Below are 23,535 nucleotides of genomic sequence, written 5' to 3' on the forward strand. Positions count from 1 at the left end.
AGAATGCTGTGGAAGACACTGTCAAAGGCTTAATTGAAGTCCATGTAGACAGCATCAACAGTCTTTCCCTCATCCACTAGGTGGGTCCCCTGGTCATAGGATATCAGGTTGGTCAAGCAGGACCTGCCTTTCATGAGCCCATGCTGGCTGGGTTGCGATAATGTTGCGATATACACTTAAACTTGCCTGACACTAATAATTTCATTAGAAGAAATGCAGCAATAGCTTCATCCTGCAAGCAGTCACCACCTTTATTAGGGACTTGCAGTACCAAGACTTGAAGAAGTAAAGATATATTGACTGGAAAGGTTTCAAAATATTTGATACTTGAGCTGTAGCTCTGTTACTTAGGCATATTAGAGTTACTCATATTTCCCATTCATTATCCAATGCTGTTTTATGCAAAGTATTAAAGGAAATTGGCAAGATTTATGAAAACAATTAAGTACAAATGCTTATAGATTTGCGATCTGCCATTGATTCCTATTTCAAACAAATAGCAGCAATAAAGCTCCTATATTCCACAATACCCCCCATTTAAAGCGTGCACAAGCTGTCAGTGGGCAGAGGGCCATAATAATAAGCCCCATGTAAACCTGCCTTCAGCTGCTTGTTTAATGGAAATCTCAAGGGCACTAACTTGTTATTGATGTTTTGACTTCCATGTTTAAATATAAAACAGTAAAGTCAAAATAAACCATTTCAACCTCAAAATGAAACAACTAGATAAATTTCCTGTTGGGAAAAAAAAATCCTGAGGAAATTGATGCATTCCATTGAAAAGGTTTTTGTTAAATCAACATTTTCTACTGGAAAAAACCTCTCTCATCAGCAAGAGTTTTAACCAACACTCGAGTACATACTTGAATCAGCCTAACACTGAGATTTCAACACAGCAACTGTGACAGAATCAGGCTGCTGGTGACCGTTTTCCTGGAGGCTCTGGCAGCTCTAACAGCTTCATGGAAGTGCCATCTGCTAGACCACAGTCAAAAGGTATTCTTCTGCAGACACAGCTATGTTTTGTTTGTATACAGCTACTTGAAAGTAACTTGACAAATATCCTACCTGTTCAGCTCTAACCAAGTCAATTCTTCCGAGGGAACTGTACTTAAACTTAAGAGAGTTGTTTAAAAATATAAAAAGGAAAGCCAGGGGACACATTGCTTCTGTTGCGGAGTTTTGTGGTGGTTGACTTAATTTTTTTTTTTTTTATCCCGAGGTGGGCAGAACCCTTAGATGTATTGAAATTTCACCAATGTGCAAAATTAAATCAAGCATTTGTTCCCAAAGCAACAATTAGGCTTTCTCAGTTCTGAAGAACTGACTGAAATTGCCAGTTCACTAAGATTCACTAAGTTGACCACTTCCGTTCAATTGGCAATAAGTCCACAATAATAAATGCTTTAACACGCACATAAAATTCCAGTCAAATTAGTAAATCGAACTATGTCCCACCTTGCACACTCTAGCTATTCTTGGAATCATCAGTTTTCCGACAAATTCATACTCCACAGACACCTCAGTGAAAAAGAAGTATATCTTGTCATCTTCTCCATCTGTGCTGTTTTGATCTGCTCTTATCACATCAGCAAAAACAAAACTGGGCTCTACAAAGAGAAGAATTTTATATTATATATGAGAATACTAACTTGATTCCCTCAAAGACCCTCTAGGAGTCCTCTTTTGCACAGATCTCACACTATATTTACCTGCTCTCCAGTCACTGACGACTACACTGTTTGCTGTTCATAGTATGAACAGCATTTCTAAAAAAATAGAGAAAAACACAAAACCACAAACCCTATGTGAAAGCACTAGGATATCTGAGAGATCTTTACGGTCTGGTATCTTGTTATGCCAACATTCTTCAGTCCACACTCAAGCCTGGTTTTCTAGTGGGCATGGGGAGGCAGCCTCCCTTGCCTGCCTCTCCTTTATTTCAGCTATTAGCTGAAACACTAAAAATGACAGCATCATTACAACATGTATTACAAATTCAGCATCCTGTAGTTTTTGGACATAACGCATCTTTTGGAATACGCCAACTTCGTTATTTTTATCTTTTTTGGCAGAAAGCCACAAAAATCTGAGCAGTCACAAAACTTTGTGAATTTTGAAATTCAGGAACTGAAATAATCTAGAACCATGATCAGCTCAATTTGAAAACCCTATTAGAGACCAAAACCATTCTCTTCCTTACTATATCATAACTATGCTTCATTACTGCAAGGATGAACACGTAGATATAAACTAAACTGTAGCCCTTTAACATCAAGTTAAAGCCTGTCTGTCTTGAAGTTGTTTTCATTATCAGTGCTGATAAAAATCCTGAAACTTCAAAACAAAATTTCTTGATGGCGCACACTCACACGTCAGTATAACAAAACCCATTCTCTGAGATATTAGATAATAGTCCCTTACCCCAGGTAAGACACTTAAAACTCTTTGTGTAAGTGTGTCAAAGAAGGAAAAACAATTTGGTCGGGCCAGTTCTCATGCCCACTTACCATTAAGCCAAGGTATAGCATACTCTGTTCTCAGAGGGCTCTGATGAGAGTGACGTGAAATGATAGGTTCACTTCCCAAGAAATTGTAAGAAGTCCCAGAATAAAGCTCCTCATCTTTAACACAAAACCAAATATTTTAGATTTTCTTATGCACTGGATACCAAAAAGGGTACAGAAGTATTTTGGGAGACTATGCAAACTTAAACTTCCCACAAGAAAAGATAAACAAGTATTTCCTCTAAATTGCCCCAGACATGTCTTCTGTGTTTACATTTCTGCTGACCATTCTCAAAGCTAACACTTCTACACTTGGGTTTACTATGGCTCTAACACAAGCAACTGGCAAAAGTCAGCATTGTATTTGTGGTACTTTAACACTTAATATGTAAACCTACAGTTTATGTACAAACATGCAAATTTACTTAAGAAATGCCACAGAAGTTTTGGAAGTAATTATTTCACTCTCTTTCTATGTCACTATTATTCAAACTCAGCTTTTAAGAATTTAGGCAACAATGCAGGGAGTGTGTTCTTTTCTTTCTCATTTCCCGTTTTGTGTTACTTTCAGCTTCTCTTTTATGACATCAGGGTACAGTCATGAACTTTAATGTCACCAAATCAAGATCCAGTGGCGTCTACCCATGCAGTAACATACTCACAATACATATCTCACTTCTCTATTCTGTCTCATAGATATGTCTTCAGGACACCTAACTGAAATTACAGTAATTGATACTACAGAGGCAGACAAAGTGCATTTAGACTACGTGGACTAAATATGTTAAACACCTGAAAATACAGTTTACAAATTAGTATTTTATAAGTTGCTTCCAAAGCTACCTACAGTTTTAAGTTCTCCTTTTAAGAAACATGCCAAGGTTGACTATGTATTTTAATGTTTATCCAGATACACAGTAAAGATGTAAAAACACCGACACAAACTACTTCTGATATAAAGAGACTGGAGAATGACAGTGGAAAAGAGAGAACGTATTTATACATAATAATGAGCTATGCAAAGTCTGAACTTACCAACCATAACAGATGTGTAGCTTTGAGCAGGATCAAATGGACACCTGCCCTTACCATCTTCATTTTTACCTCCAAGTTCAAATGAAATTAAATTCTGCAAAAAATTAAGTTGAAAACCACAAAACAACTATTAGCACTTTTTGTTTCAGCCACTTGACTCGTGCAAAAGTAACTGAAAAATCAACACTAAATAATGGACTATATCATCAACTTCCAGCATCAAAGGCATTTTTTTTAAAAGATTACAAGTCATATACATTTTCAGAAAATCTTACTGAGTCCAGCAGACAGAGAGGAAATGTGATCCTATGATTTGTGAGGGTGGGAGCAGAGAAGAACAGAAGACAAAAAGTTAAACCCAGACAGATCTCAAGAAAAAGCACCCAAAAAAAGCCAGACAGCAGGAAAGGCAGAGGAGTTAACTGATGCATGGAAAGAGCTGGTAATTACTGAATTAGCTTGCACAATCCCAGAGAGTTTTAGAAATCAAGAAGGCTTTCTGAAGCTGATTTAGCAATTTCTGAGATAATGTAAAATTTGTGAAATGGGGCATAATCCAACCAAATTTTAAAAAGCAACCAAGTACTGTGACTGCTATTTTATAAATACCTTAAAAACCAAGGGAATGAGGACCAGCAAGATGACAGAGAATAGTAGCCACAGTAATTGGGAAGTGATCAGTTACACTGTGTAATGAAGACATTGGAGGCTAAGGGCAATAACTTCTGGCAATGTTCCAGAGGTGATGGCAGGCAGACTTGCAGGCAAGGGACACAAAAAAGAACAAACAATTACAAGATTTCTCATTTCAGAATTGTTAAGAGCTGCAGTAAGGAGAACGATACAAAAGCAAGAAAAGGGAGTTTTGATTTTGTGCCAAGACTTCACTCTGAAGCAGTCAGCACTATGAAGCTGTGGCATAGCCAGCAGCAGAGAAAAGACAAGTAGAAACAGGAATCTGAGAAATTTCAGGGAGATTCACTAATGGATGGAAGTCACAAAGAATGTAATTTCAGTTTTAGATATTGTTTTTATGCTAACGCACAATACACAAAGAATTATGAAAGCTAAGAAAAAGTAAAACCACAGTTAAACAAGATGAATCAATAATTCAGTAAGTGTTCTGAAAAAGGGTCAGTATGGTTTATTTCCATACTCCATCATTTCTGTGGGACAGTGTAATAAATGCTCCAAAATGTTAGGATCTACACTGAAACTGTGTGTGTGTTTGGGAACAGAGATTAACTCATTGGTTAAATGAGCTGCTTCTAAGTTACAGTTATTATTGGGTCAAAATGTATGTACATTCTTACCAGGTAATCACATGTTGGCTGAAATGCATTAGTTCCACACACGTAGAGAAAAGTATCATTCAGCTGTTGCAAGACACGCACGTAATTACGACACTCAGTCTGTAATACAGGATGAGAAAAGGACCAGTCTGATAAAACACATTTTCCACATTCCAATATAAATAAACAATTAACATTGGGCTGTCAGCTCGCCTGTTGCCGCTACTTATGCCACACCACAGCAGTAAGGCCAGGTGATACAACCACCACTGGGACACCACCTCCCTACAATCTCCTCCAGGAGCTCTAGTCCTGCAGCATCTGGCTTCCTACAGCCAGCAGTGGGCAGCTGCCTCAGTATACCTATCAGGGTAGCATGACCAAGTACCATATGCTCAGCAGGATGCACCTCAAGTTGTTCCATGAAAGCACAGGCTTTAAAGACACCTCCAATCCATGGGAATGGCTAGTTAAACATGGAGTAAGTTTTAGACTTTGTCATCCCTTGTAAGCCTAGATGAAACAGCAAGTGATAGTCAAGGTTGTTTCTTATGAGAGAAACCTATAATACCATTAAACTAGCTACAAAGCTTTGTCACGTCTAATTGTCCTTTTTTTCCATCCATGATATTAATTGCTTTTTCATCCAAGGAAGTTTCTTAACTCCTTTGGCTCTGAAGCAGAACAAGGAGTTTGAGCAAAGCCTTCAATAAAGCGTACCGTAAAGTTTCAGAATAGAAACCAAGAAAAACAACTCTAAACCACCACTGCGAGAGAGGGAAAAAACCCCAGTATCAACAACACCCTTTAATTCTTGCTGGTACACAGCCACTGTAGTGTAACTCCATGAACTACTTAAGCAAGTAGTTATGTCCTTACTCTTCTTATGAGCCAAACCAGGGATTTCTCTGACCGTATGGTGGGTTCAGTATGGCAGAAAACTGGGCGTGAGGGATGAGCAAAACGAGTTTTCTGCCAGATGAGGTCCCTGAACAGCTGCATAAATGCTTTTTTTCTGGCACTAAACAAGCATAGTGGTGATGGGTTGGGGATAGGACTGGCCATTTTAGTGTAAGAAATAGCAGTAGTGGCTTAATACCTTGAAACTTGTGAAACTACTGCACTATGCAAAACATCAGGGCTACAACACAAATGTAGCTAGTAAAAGGTTCCAAGTGACAAAAAAGCACAGCTGGCAGTTAAGTGTGACTTGCTAAACTGGGGGCACAAAATAAAAACAGCAAGAGAAGTTTGCAGCTCTGGCAAAGTACCTATTCACAGCGTCTAACATCCCTTCTAACTAATACCAACAATCTCTGTGGAGGACTGGTGGAGATGCACACACCATACACTGAACTGGATGCACAGGAGAGAAATGCACATCCCGTATTCAGAGAGAAAGTCCCATCTCTTATCGTGGCTGTATGTGAATATTATTCTTAGTAACCTCAAGAGTACCTGGAGAACACCAATAACACTCTTGAGTGCATGGTGAAGAGATGGACAAGGAGTAAATGGCCCTTCAATAGCTGCCACACCTCGTGTTAGGATAACGTATTGATAGCTGTCAGTCAAGGAAAGGCAGTAAGCTGAGCAAAGGCAGAGAGCCCACTCCCACCTCGAGAAGACCCATGAATGCAGGATGTCTATCAGCCCTAGATGCAGCAACCCTAGATGCAGGGTTTTATAACAGTGTGAACTACAGAGGCTGCAGGTTTGTGGGTGCCGACGTCAAATTCCTGCAAGTGTAGAGCAGGACTGCTTTTTGTATTCAAAGGGCTTACAGACTTCCACTTTCAAACTTGTGCTGAAAGCCTGACTATCAGCCTTGCCCGGCAAACCCTCGCCTTACCATATCACTAAACAAAGCAGCGCTACGCAAGGATAAAGGTACATCCACATACGGTCAACCACCTCACGTAAACCATCTCCACAGAATGGCAAGATAAGCAAGCCAGTCTGCGCGCTAGCAGTCACGAGGAGTCCGTGGCTCCCAGAAACACGAAGGGATCACAGGGTCTGAGCTGGCAGGAGACCAGGCTGCTCCGGTTCCGGAGAGCTGTCTGAGCAGTCACACCAGAGAGATGCTGCCACAAGGGGCACACCGGCTCAGCGCCACGATAAGGATATATGTAGTTAAGTGAAAAACCACATTGGCCCAACAGCACTGGCCTAATAAATAAACCCTATGCCTTAAAGCAAAGAAGACAACATTATCAGTCATTTTGCAAAATCAAATGCTGGGGAGGAATTATTGCAATAACAAAACAAAACAGTTGCTATGAATTACCTCAGCGAAAGTCATACTGGTTTATCATTTTAATGGAAAAAACTTGTAACGTTAAGCACACATCAGGCTGTGTTCAGATTTTCAAACATTCATATAGTATTTACCAGCAAGAAATAATGAACTAAGAATTAAAAAAAATAAGACTAAGCATGCTGCAGTTTCTAAAGCTCAAGTTAATTAAAGATTTTAGGTGATTATTTGAAAATTTTAATATCAAACAATTGGAGCCTTTCTTCTTTTAACATCACTCGTCTTGAAGTGAGGCATGTATCATCTTTCTCTAAGTTCAATAAAAGTACATACCTGTTCTGATTTGCCCTTGACTGCACATTTAGTCCTCTTATCTTCAGTGACCTTCCAGTGTAACTAAGTGAAAAAAGCAAGCCACAAAAAGGCACATTCAAAGCACTTGAAGTTCAATAGAAGGCCTAAAAATCTTGCAAAACCACAGAAAAACAGGGCAATCCTAAGACTATTTGCAGCAAATGCAAGCCATTTTGCAAGTAGCTTTCAAAGGTTCAAAGCCATTCTTTCTTGGGGAGGTGACACTTCCAAATGCATGTGCCTTAAGCGGGCCTAAAACACTGCTATTATCTCTTGGGTTCACCATGATGTTTCCCCTCAAATTGCTAATGGAGTTGCCATTACCATACGCGTTAGAGAAATGCAAGTTTAATTGTTTTAAGTATTTCCCAATTTTAAATACTTCTCAATGTTATTCACGCTGGAATGAAAAACACTGGGGGAGGGTGTCGAAGAAAACTTACTGGACCAATTTACACTAAACAGAGAAGTACAACTTTGACAGTTACACACACTCACAAAACAAGTTTTATATGCTGGTGGAATTGCCCACCACCATGTTGTGAACATTTTGTTCAGATTAAAAATCATATGAGCATCTCCCAAAACATCCTGGGTGGGACTCTGGCTGCTGATGGGATGAGAAGCTGAAGCCTGGGAAGGGCTGGAAGACAAACGCTAGCAGACTTCTGTATGGGCTAATCTACTCTGAGAAGCCAGCGTCAGCACATCCAGAGTACTTCTCTGAGCAAGCTGGATCAGACCTGTCTGCACCACCACTTCCTGTGCGGACACACCTAGAGACACAAAAAACAGAAGCTGAAACCGAAAGGATAGGGCCCTCATTCCATTTGAGGCAAGTCTGCAGGCTGCAACTCCTGAGCAAGCTCCAACTTCGCTTCTGTTTCAGATTAGATTACCTTCTGATTCAGCTTAACAGGAGATGGCCCACTTCTGAGAATAAAAATATGTTTAAGAATCAACACTACAGATGATACCCAAAGTCCCTAGAGTCCATCTTCCTGCCTCCAAGAAGAAAATACCTAAGGAGATCTCCAATTACTTGTTTATATCCAACTTCTCATTTCTTCCTCTCATCTGATGGCAGGTTTTACTCTATAGTGTCTTCCAGAAATAACACAGGAGTAGCCCATACAGAGTATTTTCTCTTTTAGGTACCTACCACCTAAAGTGCAGTGCTACTGATATCAGAAAATGAAGTAAAATTTGGAGTATAATTTTTACATGCAGGATAATGTATTAAAATGCATACCTCATGCTGCTTTTCAGCAATATTCGCTGTGTTTAATGCAAAGATCACTTCTCTGGCTCCTACATATAGAACATCTTTATCTTCACTTAACAGCAAGGTTGAATAGTTTGACACTTCTGATTCATGAAAATGTATTAGCTGGACCTCTGTTGAAATGAAAGAAAAACAGCACCATATGAAGAAATACGATCACTTAGGGTCAAGTTTATGGGTCATTTTTCTAAGTTGTCTAACAGCTGTTGGGTATCTTGAAAACAACAAAGGTTAGTTCGGACAACCCATGTAACAGACGAGAGACCCCTCAGAAGCCTGGTTCAGCAAAAAAAAAAAAAAAAAAAAAAATCAGCTCCCACCATCAACATCAAAATCACTGCTCCCCCCTTTCTCATTCAAGTTCAAATGCCTAAGTATTTCCTGTTGTAGTGAACCCTACAACACACATCTTCATTTTTTTCTACCTGTTAATTCCATTTTTCCATTTTTTCTAACCTTCCATTTCACACATTCACTGTCAGGTCCTTCCTCACTTTTTTTGCTTCCACGTACCTACCTACTGTGGAAAATCAGATCAGTCACCATATGCCTTGCAACTGGTGCAAACCTCACAAAAAATCCTTCACCTTAAACAGCAACACTTCAACATATTACCATAGCATAAAGATGACACAGAAGCTAGTAAGGAACTACTTACAGACAGTCAATAAGCTGATTTTGAAGTAGAGACTAGAAATGAAATGCACATGACAGAAATAACATCAGGGAAGATCAAGATAAAAGGAAGGTGAAGGAAAGAGGGAGACACAGAGGAAAACAGGCAGTGGAATGAGGAAGCATGCAGACTGGAACAGAACGGCTTGGAGAAAGGTGACACAAAATGACTAATATACAAGAATATTTTTTTCTACATGTACAACCACAATGGAAAAATGACTGAAAGCTTAGGAGACCGTATTTTGTGCAAGAGACTACCACAAGATTAATTAAACGTGGCTTTTTAAGATATGGGCAGAAAACAATGTATTGTTTCTCCCAATTCTAACACTAGAAATAGCACATTTTCAACTCTAATAGTCCAGTAACATTCATTTTAAACTAGATTCTCAAGCACGTCATTTTAAAGTCTTCTACGTGGCAGGAAAATTTTCCCCAAATGGATGAACTGGTTCATAGAACTCTACATGTTCATTCCTCCACAGAACTAAATTCCCCCTCCTACTCAAAGTAGGCTTTCCGTATTTAAATGCAACAATCTTCAGCAGACAGAGACAGGGAGAACTAGCAAAAATTCCATTTATTTTGAGTAATTTGGATGTGTGTCTGCAGTGCATTACTGTAATACCATTAAACAGTAACCTGCCAAATTTTAACTATTATACAAGATAGGAGCATCAAGGAGCCTAAGCAGGAGCTACAAGCCTTGTCTAGACCATTCTTTCTGAAAAGCTGCATCAGCAACTCACTAATTGCTATACCAACAAATATGAAAAACACCTCCTAAAGTCATCTTATAAACCAGCTTGTTGTTATAACATTCTTAATCTTCATCTGCCTTTTCCTATACTATGACTGCCTAGTATTTAACATCGTTATTTAAGGCTGCTTCTTCATACTGCCCATATACTTGTTTGGTTTTGTTCAGTTACAGCACACTTGGATAAGAAATTGTTGCTAACTAACTAGTACTAAAGGAGGATCCAAACACAAAACTTTGTAAAACCTAAAGCATCTATGCCACATGGAGATGCAGGGTGGGGGGAAGTACAGTCACAAACAGCAGCAAGTAACTACCTTATAGTCCTTGCTCTAGAGTTCTCCTCAGAGCCAAGCTAAATTATTAAACCCAAAGATAAAGGATTCTCCAATCCCTATGGCTTCTCTTTGTGCCACATTTGCTGATTCCTGCTAATTATATTGGGACGTTATGAATATTTGCCGCAACTTCAAATACAGTGAAAGTGGTGCTCTGTGAAAAAAGATTGTTTCAACTCTAGGCACCATATAATGGTGTCAGAAGAGACCCAAATGCTTATCTTTCCTTCACCTGGTAATTTATTTAGTGCATTGGATGACTTAATGTCAAAATACATCTCAGTCTGAAAAAAGCATAAAAACCCCATCATCAGATGGAGAGGTGCATTTTGCTAGTATGTTCATCCTCAAAGTAAAAATAACTTGATTAAAACAAAATATATCTATTTTACAACTATTACTGGGTTTTTCTCTTGAAGCAAGCTTCAGCTACAAGATGTTTCAGCTAAGAAAGAAATTCAAAACTCCTCCTCTAAAAAGCCTTGTTTTCAAACTGCTTGAAGGATCTGAAATCAGTTAACCCACTGCCCAAGTCACTTTTGGATATTCTGGTCCTAAACACTTCATAAGCTGAGCAAAGCCAGCAACATCTGACCAAACTCACCACAAGCAGGCTGGAAGAACATACAGCCTCAGTGAGTTTCAGATCCCACAGAAACCCTGAGGCTGTGGCAATGTCCCATATTACACTACTGAAGTTCCTCTTCTTACCTCTGTGTTCCCAAGTGATCCTCGGTACTGGGCCAAATGCTACTGCCACTTCCAGTAGCAAACCCCAAACTGCATAAAAAGCACGCAGAGCCATCTTCAGCGTCCTTGCTTTTCAGGGCTTTTCAGGATAACTGCAGCAGGTAGCACTTCTTTGTCAGAAGAAATGCAAGTCCCAAGGAGTATTACAGACCAGGCATTTCAGACCTTGAGAGCAGTGCAACAAGGCAGGCTGGAACAACTACAAGTATGTGCTTTTCAGCAGATCACTTCTTCAAGGGAACGCACATTTTCCAGGATGCTGCATACAGAGACTGCCCACACTCTCCACAGGCTGCAGCGCTGCTGAGAAGTGTGACTGAGCGCATTCTTCTGTTTCGTTGCAGAAATAAATGATGCTGTGGAGAGAGGAGGGGAGCAAGAAGTAGAAGAGAAAGCAAACCGAGTACTGCCAAAAATAGCACGTTGTATGCACTGATCTTGCAATACTTCTACAGCTGTTTGCATAGCTTAATTTGGATAAAGAGTACATTATTGGTGCAAATACAATTCCTAAAACCAAGCTACACATCACATGGCAAATAGGCAACAACTGAAAGCAACCATTTCAATCTTGAAGGCCAAATATAAATATTTTGAGCTGTCACTTATGTCTAATGCACAAAAAATTTACTCTAGTGTATGTATCTTCTTACTTTTAATAGTGAATGGAAGAAAATACCACTGCTCTGATAAATGATAAACAAAGACAACAGAAATCACTATGGCTAAGTTCAGAGAGCAGAAGACATGAGAAGTGCGGCATTAATCTTAAGCATCAGTTATACAAACCCGCCGCACCTCCCACCCTTGGGATCTTATGAACATAGGTGTCATTTTTAGCAAAGTCTTTTCATGCTATTAATGCACTCAAGCTGTGCGGGGGTAGAAAGAAATACAGCTATAGAAACGAAGAGCTAATGTAATGCACAGAAAAATAAAGAGAGAAAATGCTTAAATAGTAAAACTACTGGTCATTATGTCTCTGAGCCACCTGTTACTCTCAAGCCCAGAAAGGTCTCTGTCCTCGGTGATCAACACCACCATTCACTGCTTTCTACACCATCTTCCACGAGCCTCCTCTGCTCCTGGCTTTCTACGACCACTCCTAGGTCAAGACTCATTCATGCAAGTAGTTGCCAGAAGAAGCAAGTGCATTCATCAATGACTAGATTACTGCATATGGATGAATTCTGGGGGCTCTACACTTGGGGGTGGAGGGAGGTATGTGTGTGAGAAAAGCACATTGTCCTTTGCAGCAGGGAACACCATGCCACAGCCTGAGACACTACTTTGACACTAATCAGAGACACACCACAATGCAAGAGAGCTGCAATACCTAGAGGTTGTCCAGCGTGAGAGCAAGGGAGGGTTGCAAAATCCTTCTTAGCATTCAAGAGGAAAGGGGCAGCACTTAGGGAGGACAGAAGTTAAAAAAACTAAGGCGAAGCTGCAGCAGGAACAAGCTAAAAGACAAGCATGACACTGACAGCCTCTTCGGGAGCGAGAGGCCCCAGGTTTAAGCAGGCAAAGGCAAGGAACCTCCGGGAAGTGCAGCCAGCGGAACTGCTACAAACACAGAAGCAACACGGCTGAGTAGAAGATGGACAAATACACTAGAAGCTTTTACACCTGCTTTACTAACTGGCAAGGTTAAAAAAAATTAAAATCTTTTGTCTACTAAGGAAAAACCCACACAAAACTACAACTGGCTCTAGCTGAACCTGTGATTTAAATGAAGAAAAAAAAAAAGTTTTGGTAAGCACTTTGGATCAGATCCAACTGTTTGTAACAGATCATATAAATCATTTTGGTTTTTAAGGCATCATATTTTCAGTTAAGCTGACTAGGCTTGTTTGTCTTGCACCTTTCCTGTTTATCATCACACATAAGCAATTCCACGTTTTACTCTTGAACACATTAAAAAGTGCCCAGAGTTGCAAGGTATCACACAAATGTATTCTAAAGCAAATAGCTGTACAGCTAAGTAAAGAGTGAACAGTAGTTCAATGAATAAGTTCAAGGCAGTTTAGTAAGTTTATTTTAATGGAAATGTAAGGGAGAAAACAGCAGGTTGAAGAAAGATCTTTTAAGCCATCATTTCTACACATTGCTAGTTCTTTTTTTCATACCACCTTTTGTTACTGGAAAGACTCTGTGTAATAATCAAGTCCCCGTTAACTCTTGATTTTTTTTAAAAAAGAAACAGCCAGAATATCATTATTCAGTACCAGTCCCCAGGATAAGCAATCATTTACGTACAATACCATACAGTACAGAAGTCTTCTCTGGAGGCATCTCAAATCCTGTAAATTTTCTGGACTTTAAAATCGGATTAGCAAACCTACGCACTCGTAAAGGAAAATCTTGAGCCTCCTGCAGCCACAGTTACACTCCTACCCTCCCTCACCTACCTCAGAAAATGCAAACTGACAACAAAATCTGAAACAAATTACATCACCTTCGGAAGACGACAAAAGGTCTGGTTGGGTTAGTTAGTGCCTACTGTGCTGTGTGGCCAGAGAACTGCCCTGGCCACACAAAACAGAAATCTGTCATTTCATTCCCACTGTATAGGTTTGCAAGATAAGCCCTTTTTCACATCCGTAAATTTGACCTGTGGGACATTATTTATCAATCTAGGTAAAATTCTGCATGTTAAAAAAGGGGGTGAGACAGACAACAGTGGACGTTATATGCCCAATCATGCAAGATCTACTTTGTTCTCATTCCTTAGTTTAAATAGAGATTAAAATGCACTCAAGACCTTGTCCTTTAATTTATCCTTCAATTTAATTACTCTCTCCCCCACTCCGTTCCTTGTGATGAAAAATTATCTGGAATAACTCCTTCACTGACATCCACTGGGAAGTCATCCATAATCTAATATGAACCTGTTTTTATATAACACAAGGAGTAGAAGGAAGGAAAAAAAAAAAGGCCCAGACAATGGCCTGATTTTCAGATTAGCTCAGCTCCATCACTGTTCACTGGCTTTGATTAGATTTGAGCGTCTTGCATTTCTGAAAAGTTAGGTCTCATAATGGTTTAGGTTTTATTCCTAAAAATGAGCCACAATTTGCTTGAAAACAAGAACATTTAAGAAGTAAAGCAGAAAGAAACTTGAAATGTTTACCTACATAATTAAACTCTACTTAAAAGTGACTGCAGGTCTACCTTGCTGTTTCCTGTAGAACTGCTGAAAATTTTCTGAGGTAAATTTAAACCAGTAGTTTTAATTTAGGCACTCTGCTGCTGATGATTTTAAATCAATGTATAATGACAAACTGGAGCAAAATAATATGTACACCGCTTGCATGAGTGGTCCATAATGCTTGTCTTTGTGGTGATTAAAAACAGGGCAGCCACAGAAGAAGAAACAATCAACAGTGCCCCGGTCAGTTTGGCAGAGCACAGCTGGAAATTCAGAGCTGTGAACATTCCTGTTGACACGCATAATTTTAGTGCACAGGCAGACACAGGGAAAGGGACACATTTCTGCCCTCTCGAAAGACAGAAAATCAAAACGATTAGAAAGAAAAAATTCAGGCAAATATAGGGAATACTAGCACAAATTATGAAAGCAATGAGTTGTGATAGCGTATCTTGACTGCTACCAAGATCGAGAAACATCTGGCACTCACATTGCCTGTGTCAGTGGGCTTCAAAGAAACAGTGCTCTGGACAACCTTCTAGAAAAATGCAAAAGGCCAGCCGTGCAGTGGGAGAAGCTGAAAAACCAACAATGGGAATAAGACTGCCATCTTTCCCATCCTCCAGGACACAGAGGCAAATTAAGCCCAAGGAGGTATTTGTGAACATAAAATTTCACTTTTCACAGATGTCAATACAGCAAACCTTACCAGTACCAAATTCATTTTTTGATAAGTAATAAAACACAACATCAAAAACCCAGTGGCCAGTGCCTACTTCCCCAGTCAGCATGGTAAAGCTGGATTTAAGTGTGCACCTTGTATGCTCTACATTTGCACAAGTTATCTAAATTCTGGAATTTCAAAGTTAGGAAGTGCCCAACTGCAACCCTGGTTTTGAAATCTTTTTTTTCTTCTAATAAATACTTAGTTGCATTGTGCAACTTCTGAATGCTGCTCAGTATTACACAACTTGCTTAATGGATCTATCTTTATCGTCTGTATGAGCATTAAAACCAGAGGAGAATTTACTGACACGCCCGCAGCAGTCAGCATTATAGCTGGTATCCTCCCGATTCCCAAGGATCGTTAGCACCACAGAGTATCCGGCCTCTCCCTGCAGAAAGCCAAACGGGCACCGGCCTTCCTGGCCTAATCCTGTCACACCTTTCATGACTCCCCAGGCACACCAACGGTCCACATCGTTTTCTCCCCATTTTGTACTTTCTTCCCCTCCCCGGGGTTATCTCTTCTTGCAATCCCCCACCCACCCTGTGCTTACGCTCCCACCTGTGCTGCTGCCGCCGCCTCCTCCTCCCCAGCACAAGCAGTGCACAACTACCTGACCACAGGGTGATGCAAGCCCCGGTTTGAGGCCGCCAGACAAAAGACCACCTTCCTTTGGGCTAGAAGGAAGACCTTCTATCATATATACTTCCCCACCTCTCCATGAAATCACTTTTGCACCACTCTCTGTCCAGGCACAGCAAAGGAGGGCCTCGCAGTGGGAGACAGCTGACTGCAAGGCACTCTCCCTTCCCACCGCCAGGAGCAAAAAAACAGGGCAGGTTTCCCAGCCAGCCTACCCTGCTATTTTTAGATTTTAAATAAATAAACAAATAAATCGTGCGTTTGTAAAACTTTTAAGTTACTGTGATGAGGGATAGGAAGCTCGATATGTGGAGACAGGCAAATATGAGCGAATTGCTTCCTCCAGTAGAAAGTCGGGGGTTAAAGGATTCGTCTGTCCAGGGGCATAAATTGCCAGTTTTCCCAAAATAACTTTCTTCAAAGGCTTCTGAAAGCTTTAACAGAATACAGACCTGTTTCAATGTTTACTGATACCTATTTGATAAACAAAGATTTTAAGGCTTCATACATGAAAAAACAAACCACAGAACTCCCACTGCGAGATTTTGCTTAAGCCTGATTTTCCCAGTTTGCCCAAACTTTGCTTCCAAAAATAGAAGAAAAAGTTAGCAATGCTTGTATTTTAAGTCATCAGAATTACACAGTAAGAAGTGTACAATTTACCTTTGACAACTGAGTTTTATTTACATAGTCCATTTATTTTAGACCAGTAAGGACAGGCTGGGTATTGTCCCTTGCTTTAGTTCTCACACTTTCAAAATCTCAAGCACAGTGCCATTTTCAGATTGTCTCATGAAAAACACAATTTTTACAATCTTTTCTTATTATACAATACATATGGAACCATTTTCTGCTGAGGTAAGTTAAAAGCAGCAGACTAGCAGAACTAGCAGACCAGTAGCCCTTTATGACTAACATACATGTAAAGCATGGGACTGTTTACATTTCACTGTAACCAAGATACCTTGTAGTTACTAGGTACTTACAAATTGCATTAAGTTTTTAATGATAATTTGATGTGGTCTTTACCTTCACCACAAAGCTTGCTGGAGGAAGTGCCTTAGTGCTAAAAAAAGATAAAAATTCTGAGGAACTGAAATTCTCAGTTTTAGGCTGATATCTTCTGTGAAGACACTAATTTAATATTTTCCTGATTCTGCATGATAAATACGCTATCAAGCAGCACTCAGGAAACTAATGCTTGAGCTTAAAGCACAGAACATTTATAATCCTCAGTGGAACACTCAAAGAGATCCTTTTTTTATTTAACTCACATTCCTGTTCGGTTCTTTACTACCATGCTTTTCTTTTGGGGCAAAGATCACAAGAAGACAAAGTATTATGCAAAAAAAAAAAAAAAGGGGGGGGGGGGGAAGACCAAACGGGGGGGGGGGGGGCAACCAAAAAAAAAGACCAAATATTACAAGAAGGCAAACAGGAGATTAAAACTCTTATCTTTCAGATTATTATGTGTGGATCGTTAGAAATACCATGTTAGTCTTCAATTCCTTTGGAGCAACAGGAAAGAGCATATGTATTTGCTTCTGCTTGTTTTGTCTTTCTTTAAAAAAGGGAAAGCTAACTCTGGCCTTGGAAAAGTCGACCTCTGAGCTATCAGATGTTGTAGGCGCTGCTGTGGGTCCTCAGCCTGGCTGCATAGAAGCAAACTAAACAGAAATTATTCATGTAAAACTACACAGATGATCAGTGGGACCCAACCACAGCTGCAGTGCCAGTACCTTCTGCTAACTTGGATGCTGAGCTACCCCAAATCTAGAATTCAAGAGCTGCCCTAGTGAGAGATGTGTTTTAGCATCCTTTTCTGCCTTACTGGGTTCTGCCAGATATTGAATGTGGGCTATGACTCTGTCAGTGCCGCAGTGAAAACTGTTCAAATGACCAAGAAATAAAGTCCCTGAAATTCCACATTCATCTTCCCCTACCACTTAAGCATAGTCTCACAATAAAAAAATATTGCTCAGCTTCTTCCTCATTTCTTCTCCTCTCATAAGGACTGACTCAGTCATCCAAAGTCATTTGAAGATGCGTACTGGCAACTAATGGCACTTGCAAAAGTACCTGCTTGTCTAAATTAACAGGGACATATGCTTTTAAAAAAAACTATCCTAGGTGTACCGCAACAATTTCAAAGATATAAATGTCTCTGAAAGCAAGCCCAGTACCCCCTCGCACACATTAACTGTGTAATACCGGGGAGCTGCAACCCTGAACGGGACCTTTCAGTGGTAACTAAAGCACATGTAAACATACAGTATGTTCTCAAGAGGAAATAAGTCCCTTTTCTTCCAAGTTCCTTGAGAAGTATTCTGGCCTTGAAACAAAACAATGTAATAAAACGAGCTTATCATTAAATCCTTATTCCTGTTTTTCTGTATGAATTAAGTCCCTAAGAGTTCTTGCAGTGTATTTATTTGTTTTACTAACAAAGACATTTGTAACACAGCCACCATGAATCCACCACAGCCCCCCTTGCTGTAGGGGGTTACCCCTTGTTTCACTGTACGTACCTGCCGTGCCTTGGAGCCTCCTGCACACCCCTGTAGCTGGGCAGCTGTCAGAAACGCGTCCTTTCTGTAAAGAGATAAGAAATGGGGCTTGGCTTGACATCATTACCACATAAACCCGAAGGGCAAGTTTTGATATGGGAATTGTAATAAATCCTCCCCCAAAAGTTTGGCTTTTATTTCCCAGATAACCAGGGCAGACCGTGTCTGACAGAAACCAGAACCGATACATTTGCGTCCAATGAGCCAAGATCCTGATGCAGCACTTAACAAAAACAAAACAAAACAAAAAAAAATTTCAAGAACTATTAAGCACTCCCGATAAAGAGCATGCACATCAGTGTTTTTCAAACTCAATTTGTTTTCTCTATCCCAAGCTGGTCAGTAACTACTCAGTACAAAAGTTATCCAGCATTTGTACTGCAGTAGCAACTATTGATCCTGGTGAGAGTCTGGGACCCCTCTTACAGTGGAAAGGGACATAAAAAGAAATCTCAGAAAGGTTAGACACCAGCCAGCCCCACAATTACCTTTACGAAATCCATAGAAAGCAGTTCAAGCACTCTCCTGCATTAGTGAATGACTGCATTATGCACAAGCTTAGAACAAGAATATCTGGATATTTACGATGAAACCTCACACGTTTATATTTTTTTGGGGGTAATCAAAGGAGAACAGTGGTCCACTCTGAAGCAATCACAACAGGACACACAATAGGATTGCATTTATCCCACCCTATTCTAGGTAACATACTTCTAAATATGCAGACTTATAATACTGTTAAATCAGCTTGTGTTTAGCATATAGACTTCCTACTGTTCACCCAACTTCTTTTGGAAGGGTGCAGGCTACCTGAAGGGATAGTGTTTTTTAAATGCATGTCACCACAGGTCTGATCTGGATTTCACTGAAGTCAACAGTAAGAGTGTTCCCACAGATCCATATGGGAAGAGGATGCACCTAAACAAACACTTCAATTGCACATCTGAAGGCCTCATTCTTGATCCAGAAGATTACAATGAAAGGCAGATTACAACAAAGACAGAAGGCCCCAAAAGAGACAGGCCAGACAAAATTACGAGAAACAAGTGCAATATTGCATGTCCCTAAGGAAAGAGGGACCCTATATGGGGTCTTTTCAAAGGCACAGTGCCTGCCTTGTCCTTCAACAGTGCATATTTTGTGGCTGCCAGTATGGAAGCAGGTATCAAACTGGTACATCAAATGCACTTTTGCTTACAAAAAAGTATTTTCAAAATCTTTTGGATCTTTTGCCTTTAGACAGACGGATCTAGTCTGACTCTCCCCACAATGTTTTTTCAACAAGACACCCCGTGGAAATCTGTTGCCCATCCATGCTATTACTTACTGAATATTTTTCACAAGGACTAGGAGGATGTAACTGACTTATTTTTGCTGCAAAAACAACCATCTACCTTTCATTCTGCTGGAGAAAGCGGAGCAGGGAAGCTGTGAATCATTCGACCAGTTACAAAGCTCTCCATGAATCAGGTTACACTGAATCATCTCTATGGCTGTAGCTACTCAATATTTAAGTGGAGCGTTAAAAGTTACAAAAATTGCTGCTTGCCACAAGAGGCCATCGATTGCCACAGTCACTATCGCTAACTGGAATTTTCAGATCCCAGCTTCCTTATGGTTTAGCTGCTTGCAGAGCAAACAAAGGTATAATCATTCATTTTTGCTGTAGGTACCTTAAGGAGGAAAGAAAATCCTCTTTTGCCTTTGCTGAGGAAGGACTTCCAGCAGCCTGTGGCTTGTATAAGCACTTTCATTGTAACAAAGCACTTGCATTTAAATGAATAGCTACAGTAGGTGTCAAACTGCTCACGAAAACCCTTGCAGCCAATTAGCTGACCTGCAGACTTCACTAGCTCTGGAAACATCCTGTCATGGAGATCTCCTCATCTCCACAAGTGGCTTCAGGCTTCTGAGCTAGGGTGTGAGGCCACTAGGCACCCGAAAGCTAGGTTAACAGGCAGCTGGAGCCCAGGCCAGCTCTCAGCCAGCCCCTAGATCTCCATGGAGGTGGGGAGAGTCAGAAGAGCCGGAAGGACTTAAAAGTTGCGGCACCTCGCTCAAGAGCTCAGCTCCAAGAGCAGTGCATCCCTCCTCAGTCTGCCCCTCGGGAAGGGGCCACTAACCATCGGGGTTTCTGGCAGACAAGCCCACAGATGCGGGGCTGGGTGTGAGGGTGGCTGGTCTCAGATGAAGGGTGGTTTGCAAGCAGGGGCTGATTCTTCTCCTTTGATCACACCGCCGCTGGCTGCCTGTCTGGACAACACCTGTAGTCACGCTACGCACATGAGTAACTACTCACAGCTTGCCAAAAGCTATGACATAATTAAACCCTTTAATCCAACCAGGACTTGAGTATTAAATTATCTTCCATGTAAGCACTGCAGGTTTGCAGGCACCCTTCAGGTTCTCTTGTTTGACTCAAGCCTCACTGGTGATCCTTTAAAGCAGGCACTGCAGGACCTCCCTAGCAAACCTTAAATGCTGTTGGGTTTTAAGAGTGAAAACCATATCCAGTGTAAACTTAAGGGAAAAAAATCCTGTTTCTTCTAAACTTGGGGGAAGGTGCAGGGACAACAAAAATTACACCACGAAAAGCTCATTATTTTGACAACTGTGACTAAGTCCTCAAAGATTAAAGAAAACACCTACTGGATTATAAATGAAAGACAGCCTGGAATATATTATGTAGAACATCATGATCGTCACCTTAAGGGAATTTTTCATAAAAGAGCCACAATCCTTCATATATATGTGTTTGCATCTATTTTATTTATTTATTTATTTGAGGACTTTCTTCTAATGTGCTTTAGAATTTGACAGATCCATCTATTACAAGGTACTTCTGTCTGTCACAGCCTACTTGCCTTAAAAAAAAAAACAAAACCCAAACCCACACATAACTTGTACTACTTCCTTCTGCATATCAATTACCATCCAGATCAGAAGCATTTCTTTAATCCTCTATTCAAGCATACGCCTGCTGTAACCAGGTCCTAGGCATTCTAAATGAGAGGGAAAAAGGAGATAAAGAAAAAAAAAACCTAGCTTGCAAGCAATTTCAGTTACTCTTTGGGAGACTATGGGGGTAAATGTTAAGTTTGGGAATGTTTGCAGTATTACAGCACTATTCACTGACCTTACAGAATTAACAATTTCCAGATCAATACCTTGATGACTGTAAATAGAGACATATTTGGTACCCTTATCTCAAGTCAGCCACAACCTGTATGTGCTAGATATCTCAGAAAAATTATTTTAAATGCTCTTATGGAAGCCACAGGTGAAGCAGACTTATAGCTATGAATACCTAAGGCTGCATACACTGCCCACAGACAGCACTAAAAACATTCTTGTGAATGCTATGTGTAGTTTTCAAGTTTTAAAACAAAGTAATTACACAAAAAGGTAGGCTAGACTACAAAATTCAAGAACTGTGTGTATAATCAGCACTTTATTTTAATAATTGGGTATTTGACATATAAAAATAACTGTTGCCGATTGCACAGCAATTTCCTACCCTCTCTCAGTCAGACTTGTGATGATACCTAATTGCCTGTGCAAGACATGAGGAGGAAAAAAGTCAAGAAACAAACACACTACAGTATTTACAGAGCAAAGCCTCAAACATTTTCCCCCTTTCCCACTTGTGAAGCTTCACTTTTCATACAAACATCTTTATTTCACAGAACCATTTACTGGCCTATCAACATCCCCCAAATTTTTCAAATTTTATGTTAAAGAAAAGATACGTGTGCCTTGGGCCTGACTTCCTGTAGCTGCAGCAGAGCCCTGTGCTAAACCAGGTTTTGGAACAGCACAGAAGAAAAATCCTCTTATGTCTCAAACAATCATTTTAATTTAGCCCAAACTGGACTGGGATCTTCAGCTTTCAACTCCCCTGTCACCCTGACACTCCTCAGATAGCACAAGGACCCTCAAAAAAGCCAAGAACACAAAGACTACCATGGAGGCAGAGCCCCCCGGACTCACATGAATCCCTCCTGTGTCCCAATGACAAAATACAAATACCAAGGTTGGGCCAGTTATTGCTGAGAGTGGGAGTTCTTCCATTTTTAAGGATGTTAAAAGAAACTAATTAAGCAACCTAACTTCTACAAAACTGGATGGGAGCATTCATGATATGATCTATACATCTCTACCCTTCTTCAGGAAAGGATTTGAGTGGTATTTCAAAATTCTAACTTCCCTACAGTTACAATATTGTACAAATATCAGCACAAGATTATTGTAATAGAATTTTAATGAAAAAAAAACATGATAGTGACTCTGAATCAAATTCCGATAAAGGAAGAAGGCACAAGCACTGCAACTGCGTGAGACCAAGAGCCACGGAACACTAGAGAAAGGAAAGGAGGATGCATAACTACACAAAGAAAATAGCAAATACCAGCAGTTTGGCTTCAGATTGAACTTTTTAAAGCACCACTTTAGGGACATGTAAAATGCATATGTACTTGCAACATGGTGCATTTGCTTAGGAAAGCAAATGTTATTTTAGAGGCAGCATTAGAATGTTTTGGTCAATAAACAACAAAGTCTTTGAAGACCAGAGGTCATTGGGAGCACCCCCATATTCAACACATTTTTACTTTGACAAGGTCAGTATGGAGGAAAGAATTAGTCTCCTCTCACCATACAAGCATCATTCCTTATTACCCCACAAGGTCTTCTCCTTCTTCTAGTATAAAAGGAGCAATCCATAAAATTATTTATTGGCACTAAAACCTGAACAAGACGAAACAGCAGATAAGCCTCCAAATCCTCCCGTACGTATTCAATAAAAGAATAACAGAAAACAAAGTTTAAATTCTGCCTGTATTTTTGGTTGATGTTCTTTAACAGAATGAATGAAGTACATAAGAAAATCAAGAGTTCTAAAAACAAACAAACAAAAAAAACAACCAAACCACCAGGAAGTCTGTAGTACAAGCTTTGCTTCACAGACATGTCTTAACCAAAAGACTATCAGCTGCCAATTCTGTGGAAACACCTCGTAATATTAGGAGAAATGAATGTCATGTATTTCCATATTCACTATGACAATACAGCAACCTAGAAAAGCTAAAGTTAAAATCAGCCATGCTGCATTATCCCACCTAACTTCCTAAAAGCTTAGATCACATCTTGTCACTTTCAGATAACACCTTTTGTCACTTTTCAAATATTAC

General features: G+C 40.1%; 1 protein-coding gene across 1 annotated transcript in view; it reads right to left on the reverse strand.

Annotated features, from left to right (window-relative positions):
• Nucleotides 1-1,434: 1,434 nt before the first annotated feature.
• Nucleotides 1,435-23,535, reverse strand: part of LOC104627267 (semaphorin-4D-like) — a 29,249-nt gene continuing 7,148 nt past the window's right edge. Inside the window, exons 2-7 of the mRNA XM_010295404.1 lie at nucleotides 8,115-8,224; nucleotides 7,428-7,490; nucleotides 4,856-4,954; nucleotides 3,543-3,636; nucleotides 2,511-2,624; nucleotides 1,435-1,610 (exon numbers count right to left, since the gene is read on the reverse strand). Of these exons, the coding sequence (XP_010293706.1) occupies nucleotides 1,435-1,610; nucleotides 2,511-2,624; nucleotides 3,543-3,636; nucleotides 4,856-4,954; nucleotides 7,428-7,490; nucleotides 8,115-8,224 (656 nt within the window). The remainder of the gene's footprint in view (nucleotides 1,611-2,510; nucleotides 2,625-3,542; nucleotides 3,637-4,855; nucleotides 4,955-7,427; nucleotides 7,491-8,114; nucleotides 8,225-23,535) is intronic.

Source organism: Phaethon lepturus, unplaced genomic scaffold (genome assembly GCF_000687285.1).
Source record: "Phaethon lepturus isolate BGI_N335 unplaced genomic scaffold, ASM68728v1 scaffold34689, whole genome shotgun sequence".
Lineage (NCBI taxonomy): Eukaryota > Metazoa > Chordata > Aves > Phaethontiformes > Phaethontidae > Phaethon > Phaethon lepturus.